We start from the raw sequence: 7,862 nt of genomic DNA, 5'->3' as shown, positions 1-7,862 counted from the left end.
CCTTTTTTTTTTTTTTTTTTTTTAGTAGGAGAACAAGGATTGAAATTCCTCTCTGCTTTGTGTCTCCTCCTCTGTTGTTGTTGGTACGATGGTCATGTCTTCGGTAAGTCCACAGCGATTAGTCTTGAGTGGTCCAGCCTTTGTCTTGACCATGGATCAGCTCTTGGCCTGTCACGCCTCACTCACGGCCCTGTTGTCAGTCATTTACCACTGACTGGGGTTCAGTTGAGTTTAGCTGCTTCCCTGTGTTTTTCCCATGTGAAAACTAGTCCCACAGCCATCTGACCTATCCTGCTCCTGCTTTGCACTCTGAAAGTATAAAACCCTGGAAGAAGCCTTCTGTGCTGACCTTACTCCAAATAAGAAGCATGTGTGCTGTGACTGAAAATCACATTTCACTCCAAATCTAATCAGTTTGCAGTTTCTTGTTCTCTGGGCTGCTCAGCAAATGCTGTTTTTTGGTTTTGGATGCGGCGGATATGTGCGGACTTTCTGGCACTGACCTCATTTGAGCGTGTAGGTGGACCATTGTAGTTTTATTACAGCGGTAGCAGGAGTTCCATTCCGTCAGCTTTAATAGGTCCCCGCGCAGGAGTGTGCTGTGTTTAATAAAACTCCTGTCTCATTAGCTTAAACAGTGGCAGCTCTCTGTGTCGGTGTGAGAAAGACAGAGGAGAGGCATGGAGCAGAATGCTGCACTGGGGATTTGGCAGGAACCGTCTCCCGTTGTTGGGTTTCACTTTGTCTGTCCCACTGGGCAGGTCCATCTCCACCCTGCGTGTTTGGGTTCATCTGCAGTGACGGATCTGATTTCAGGGCCGTCGAGGCTGTCTGGCTGCTGCTGTGTCCTTATGTCACAAAATGCCTAAAGCTGAATGGGATACTACACTCTTTACATCCTGTGTTGAACATGTGGGGTCAGCTTGCCCCCTGCTGGACATGATGGAGAAGTGATATATGTTTTTTTTTTTTTGTTTTTTTTACAGAGTGGTCCCTATATGATAAATTGTTATTTACTTAACTCTCTGTCCTTTCCCACAGCTCTGCGTTGTAACTGTACAAACTGTGAGAAGACGGGGTTTGAGTGTGAGACAGATGGCGCCTGCATGGCTTCCACATACTATATCCAGGGGAAGGAGCAACACGTACGCATCTGTATCAACAGGGACAACCTGGTCCCCCCTGGACAGCCCTTCTACTGTCTGAGTGCTGAGGGCCTGCTCAACACACATTGCTGCTATGTAGATTACTGCAATAGTATTGACCTGAAAGTCCCAGGTAAGGCTCCATCATAAATCAGACAGAGTTTCAGTTTAACAGCGACACTGTCAGTTGAATTTAAAGTAATCGGCCTCTGCTTCTCTGTCTCTTTCGTTTGCCGTCCTTAGTCCCAACAAAGGGGGGGAACTGGTCAGGCCCAGGCAGTCCCTGGGGGCCAGTGGAGCTGGTGGCGGTCATCGCAGGGCCAGTGTTCCTGCTATGTGTGCTGCTGATGGTCGGCGTGTTCCTGTTCCAGTATCACCAGAGGGCTTACAGCCACAGGCAGAGGCTGGAGGTAGAGGACCCCTCCTGTGACCATCTGTACTTGGCCAAGGACAAAACCCTGCAAGACCTCATCTATGACATGTCCACCTCCGGATCAGGCTCCGGTCAGTACAAAAAACGCCTTTAATACCTTTTTGTCCTTTCCTGTCGGCGATAGCAGCAGCAGCAAAACAGTCTTCCTTATGTCATTCTATAAATATACAAATGAGTGATCACTCAACTGCAACTCTAATGAAAATGATCCTGACCTAGAATCTACTGAGCGTACTTGCACCACCCCACATCTACAAAACAAGTCTACAGGGAACAATGGCTAATTTTTTGTTTGTCTCGCCATCGCCCCCTGCAGGTTTGCCTCTGTTTGTGCAGCGGACAGTAGCCAGGACCATCGTGCTTCAGGAGATAATAGGAAAGGGTCGTTTTGGTGAAGTGTGGAGAGGGAAGTGGAGAGGAGGAGACGTGGCGGTGAAGATCTTCTCATCCAGAGAGGAGCGCTCGTGGTTCAGAGAGGCCGAGATCTACCAGACAATCATGCTACGACATGAAAACATCCTAGGATTCATTGCAGCAGATAATAAAGGTATGAACATTGTGAGGATTTGAACTATTTACATGAACATTTCAGACATTTATCCAAAACATACGATGAAAGCAACATTGTTTAGGTGAGTTCCTAGACTCACCTATGTTACAAGAAAAATGGGGTTCCCATAGGGCAGCCATGTTTATCTGATGTTTAGAAATTGAATTTTGAAGTTCTCACTATTAGTTTAAGCAAAATATCCATGAATTGAGTGACATTTGACACAGTGTAAATACTACACATGTTCTCTGACTTTTCTTTTTTTTTTCTTCCGCTCTCTGTCAGACAATGGCACATGGACTCAGCTCTGGCTGGTGTCAGACTATCACGAGCACGGCTCTCTTTTTGATTACCTGAACCGCTACTCTGTCACCATCGAGGGCATGATCAAACTTGCGCTGTCAGCTGCCAGCGGCCTGGCACATCTACACATGGAGATCCTCGGCACTCAGGGTGAGATGAACGTGCCTGTTAAAATGCAGCACGCTGCAAACACCATGAAAAAAACGAACGAGCACAGCAGGAACACGAAAGCGCACACGTTGGTTATTTACATTCAGCTAGCATGCGCTGTCTGTGTTGAGGAGGCCAATATAACGATGTGTGATCTGTCCTTCTTCAGGTAAGCCTGGCATTGCTCACCGTGACCTCAAGTCTAAAAATATCCTGGTTAAGAAGAACGGCATGTGTGCCATAGCTGACCTCGGCCTGGCAGTCCGCCACGAGTCCATCACAGACACAATCGATATAGCACCGAATCAGCGCGTGGGCACTAAGAGGTAAATGTTTCCATACTCATTCACTCATAAGCACCCAAATGTAGTTAGACATTAGGGATCTCGTGGGTCTTTGAAGGTGAAATGTCGGCAAACCCCATGAAAAGATCAAAAAGATCCAACTAACAAATACTGCGTTGCCAACGGCAGATTATTACTCCGTGCCACAGTCCTCCGTGGTGTCCAGAAATGATGAAAAACACATTAATGAGCCCAACGATTGAACTGTCTGACATGTTAATTACCTTGAACATGGTCACTGTACTACAAGTCCTGCATTCACCTCTGTCCTGCTGCTGACTCCTTATCTTAAACCAATGCATTATTTACTCCTGTTTGAGAAACGTTTGTTAAAACCTACAGTGCCCAGATGTTTTGGGCAATTACTTATTGAAAGTGAAACTTATATATATACTTAAACTATATATATATATATATATATATATATGAATATATATGATATAATAAATAATATATATGAATTGTTGCTTTTGTACTTTTTTTTTTTGTGGAAGTTTTTGACTGTAACAACAAAAAAATAACATCACCAGTCTTATACTTTATTAAATTCAATGGAAGTTTATGAAATGAAAATTAAACATTTATTATTCTGAAATGAGTCAACAGCTTTTAAAAGTTTGTGGCCTTTTTGTTTTTTTTTAAATATTTTAGTCAGACCGATCCAATTTCTTTGGGCATGTCATTTATTAGACCTAAACATCACAATTTTATTTCCTTGAACCTTGAATTTCTCTAAGTATGATCATTGTAAAGGGCTCACAAGTCATATATAAATTCTATGACTGATTCCTACCCTTTGCGTCCGTCCTAGGTATATGGCTCCAGAGGTTCTGGATGAAACCATCAACATGAAACACTTTGATTCCTTCAAGTGTGCCGACATATATGCACTGGGCCTGGTGTACTGGGAAATTGCGCGTCGCTGCAATGCAGGAGGTAAGACCGCAAACGGCAGCTGACTGGAAAAAAAACGAAATGTTGTTCATGTGAATGAATCGATCTAATGAAAAGGAACATGGAACCAGACACTGAGAAAACTTCTCCATTGTGTACCGCAGGTATCCACGAGGAGTACCAGCTGCCCTACTATGACCTCGTGCCCTCCGACCCCTCCATAGAGGAAATGAGGAAGGTGGTGTGTGACCAGAAACTGAGGCCCAATGTGCCCAACTGGTGGCAGAGCTACGAGGTATTTCACACTATGTAAACACTAAAAAACCTACGGCTGCTACTTACAGTTCTCTAAAAATACATTCAGTGGCTTTATACGGAGGCAGACTTCTAAATCAGTGTTGAGGGGGAGTATTAAATTAATTTTATAGTCAAATCTATCTTCCTTTGTTAGAATCTTGTTATTCCATAATGTTGGATTATCTTTTATCATATAAAAGGGCCAGTGGTTTCTTTTATTTTCTTATTTCCTTTCTTGAAAGCACATGATTCAACACTGAAAATGTATTGATACACTGTTTTCACAGGCCTTATTTTCCAGATGAGAGTTGTCCACTTAAACACTGGATTATTTTTTATAAACACAGCAGTTGGTTGAAAATCTAATCAGACTGCATTTTATGGGAAATGTTGACATAATGACACAAAACATTTAGAATATTTCCATTCGATTTGTAGTATTTTAGATTTCGTCATCATAATCAATCCTAAGTCATTTTCCCCCTGTTGTAACATTAGCTACACTGCCTCAGACATGTTGTTTTAGACTCCAACTCATTCCTTTGTGTCCTTCCCTGTGCAGTCACTGCGTGTGATGGGGAAGATCATGAGGGAGTGCTGGTACGCCAACGGAGCGGCCAGACTGACTGCCCTGCGCATCAAGAAGACTCTGTCTCAGCTCAGCGTGGAGGAGGACGTCAAAATGTGAGCACCAGGCGGCGAAGAGACGCACTGGAGACGCACAACCAGACCACACTCCCATAGGAAACGAACACTAAAGACAAGACTGCAAATGAAAACCCTGCCAGTTTTAAAGCCACACTCCAAGTTGTGACAAGGCCTACCTCACCTTTTTAGCCAAAACTACTGAGAATCACCCCTCCCCCTCCTGACTTTTCTCTCCCCTGCCTCCCTTTGATCCTCGTGTCTCCTCCCTGTTCACTTTGACCCCCTTCTCCATGGGCCACAACACTACAGCACTACCACTGTTAATATCATTACACTCAGCATTTTTTGTTTTCATTTCCCATGGCAGGAATTCTTACTATTGTACAGTGACGGGAAATTTTTCTTTTCTTTTTTTTTTCTTTTTCTTTTTTCTGATCCTTTTTACCTCTGAAATTGTCCCACGACGGACTAACTAGAGTCAAGCATGTTGTGGGTTTTAAGTTTAAGAATAATAACACTTCATATTCTGTTGGCCATGCACCATCACAGTCTGTCACTGTGAGTGTGTGAGGGGGGGAAAGAGGCTGAAGCACTGTCTGTAGTTGTGTGTGTGTATAAAAGGTGTCCGGACTACTAGCATATAGGCTGTAGTTCATTAGACAAAAGCAGTTATGGGACTTTTGGTTAATTAAGCATGAACAGCCAGAATGTGCTTCTTAATCCCTCACTTGAATATCCTACAAACAGAAATTAGTTGCACTCAACTGTAGCTTCCTCATCATGTGTGAGACCCGCAGGTATCACATGACGGATGTGGTCCAGTCCTGGTGTTAGTTTGAAATGTGGCAGGGATACTGTTTGGGATGGTTTTATTTTTATTTATTTGTTGATATTATTTTTATTTCATATTGATGAACACTGTGAGATGAGATGTGACAAGCCAGAGTCTTGATATGAAAATTAATGTTGTAGTTCAGTCCAACTCTTCACCATCTTTCAGGTGTTAGATGAAATGGGGTTGTTGCATTCATTTAATAAGACGCTCAGTTCAAATATGGATGTAGCCATAGTGACGGGTTGGTGACAGGCGATGACATCGTGAACACTGAGCAAATAAGAGGCGTATGAAAAGGCAATCAAAAATACTGTTTTGTTTTTAAATACTTTTATGTGTTTTATGTAAAGACATCATGATGGGTGTTTTTCTTTTTACTTTGACATAGACACTACTGATGGGTACATATGATTTGTATATAAAACATGCAATTTTTTTCCTTTTATGCCACAAGCACCAGTGTGACGGTTGAACAGCGACTTCGCTTGAATGGTACTTTCAGAAGTCAGAATCTCTCTGCATGGTTTCTAACTGTGCCAGGACATAGACTGTGTCATTTGCTGGAATTTGTTTTTAATTTGCTCCTCTGGCAATTTGGTGGTACTACTGATCCCAGATAAGTTTGCTGCAACGTCTGTTTTTTTTTGTTGTTTTTTTTAAATGTATAATTGTTGAATTACTTGAGTTCTTTTCAGAGCTCAGTCATGCAGATCTGTTTCTACATACGTCCTCCGGGTTGACATCTCTTTCTCATTGACACTGGAATATTTAGGAGCATGATGTAAACCTTGAATTCTGATTCTGCCAATGGCTTTTTATTCAGAAATAAAGTCAACCGCTGACAGTTCACACGCAGGGAACATACAGTTAGATGTGAGAAGTAGTTCAGAGGTTTTACTTCAAAGACTGACATGCTGTAAAGTGAAACTGCACGTTTTCATTGTACTTTGTCGCCTGCAGCTGCAAGGTTTTCTGCAGACAAAACTATGAAAGTATTACACTGACATTTGTCACCATTGGGCTCTGCACTGTTATGTCCACATGGACTTTAGTTAATGTTAGTTATGTCATCACTTGATCCAGAATCCATGTGTCATGTTAGTGTCCATTTTGCATGCTGTCTCAAACACTGGGTCCTCTGCACTGAGGTAGATGAACTTAAGACTCGTTTTCCCTCCTCCTACCTGTTTGTTTTTCCTTTTTTTCTTTTTTTGTTCGGGTTGTTGGCTGTGTACCCCAGAAATGTAGCTGCTACTGTTAACATGGGTAGAAGTTCAGCAGGCAGAAGAGAAGGAGAGCCGGTGGTGGGGGGGGTGGGAGACTGCTGTCGGTTGAACCAAAATTGTCAAAACACTCCTGTCCATGTTTGGTTTGTTGCCATGGGTATATGACCATCAGACATCCTGTTCATAAGTAATACTTCAAGATTTCAAAAATCATGTTGTGCAAATCTTTTCAGAATTAGTTCAAAAGTGTATATAGATGATATACAATAAATTCCTCTTTTTCTTATCTGTGACTCCAACTGTGCTGCTCATTCAAGATGCCATACGCTGTGTTCATTGTGTGTTTGGGATTAAAGGATAGGATTCACATATTTTCAAGTCTGTCTTCTACTGTTCATACTCCACTGACTACAACGTTGGACTATGGACAGTTTAAAAAGATCAAAATCAATGCAACAAAACCAGAGATATCTTTTTATTTTATTTTTTTTATTCTAGTCATTATTTTTCCTTATCAAAAAGTGGCGCCTGCATTACCCACAATGCAACTCGACTTCCAACAGTTTGGTCATAGATTCAGGTCAGTAGCGGCTAATGCAACCCAAGCAGAGATGGTCTGGTAAGTTCACTTCTTTCTCACTTCACACAACCACTTTTTTTTTTTTTTCTTTTTTTTTCCCCCAAATTTTCAAAGCTGTAGTTTTCCGCCCCAGCTGATGGTGCCTCAATGATCACCTTAGGAAGACTCCCCAAGACTTTTTATCTCATAATTATAACAATCATTTATTTATTTATTTTTTTTTTTAATCAAGGTGTTTTTATCTTATTTTTCTTTTACTGGCGGAGATGAGCTTCCATACACAATCCTCATTCCATGCAACAATATAGATAATGAGGCTTCAGGTGACTGCATTAATCAAATCATGTTATCTTACAAAATTAAGTCTTAATGTGTAGTTCCCTCTTTGTGTTACTGTCTGCAGAAATACAAAGAATGGATTTTGTACTAAAACACTAACTTAGTACAAAGTTTCTTC

At 41.8% G+C, this 7,862-nt stretch overlaps 1 protein-coding gene across 1 annotated transcript in view; it reads left to right on the top strand.

The window, feature by feature from the left end:
- acvr1ba (activin A receptor type 1Ba) overlaps window positions 1-7,111 on the top strand; it is a 15,030-nt gene extending 7,919 nt beyond the window's left edge. The window contains exons 2-9 of the mRNA XM_023425183.2: window positions 1,042-1,278; window positions 1,389-1,649; window positions 1,895-2,125; window positions 2,414-2,581; window positions 2,751-2,907; window positions 3,737-3,861; window positions 3,984-4,114; window positions 4,679-7,111. Of these exons, the coding sequence (XP_023280951.1) occupies window positions 1,042-1,278; window positions 1,389-1,649; window positions 1,895-2,125; window positions 2,414-2,581; window positions 2,751-2,907; window positions 3,737-3,861; window positions 3,984-4,114; window positions 4,679-4,804 (1,436 nt within the window). The 3' untranslated portion in view covers window positions 4,805-7,111. The remainder of the gene's footprint in view (window positions 1-1,041; window positions 1,279-1,388; window positions 1,650-1,894; window positions 2,126-2,413; window positions 2,582-2,750; window positions 2,908-3,736; window positions 3,862-3,983; window positions 4,115-4,678) is intronic.
- The last annotated feature ends 751 nt before the right edge of the window (window positions 7,112-7,862 follow it).

This window comes from Seriola lalandi, unplaced genomic scaffold, assembly GCF_002814215.2.
Source record: "Seriola lalandi dorsalis isolate HSWRI2012SDOR001 ecotype SW California unplaced genomic scaffold, Sedor1 jcf7180002054767, whole genome shotgun sequence".
In the NCBI taxonomy this organism is placed as follows: domain Eukaryota; kingdom Metazoa; phylum Chordata; class Actinopteri; order Carangiformes; family Carangidae; genus Seriola; species Seriola lalandi.
This window is presented reverse-complemented; position numbering and strand designations above follow the sequence as displayed.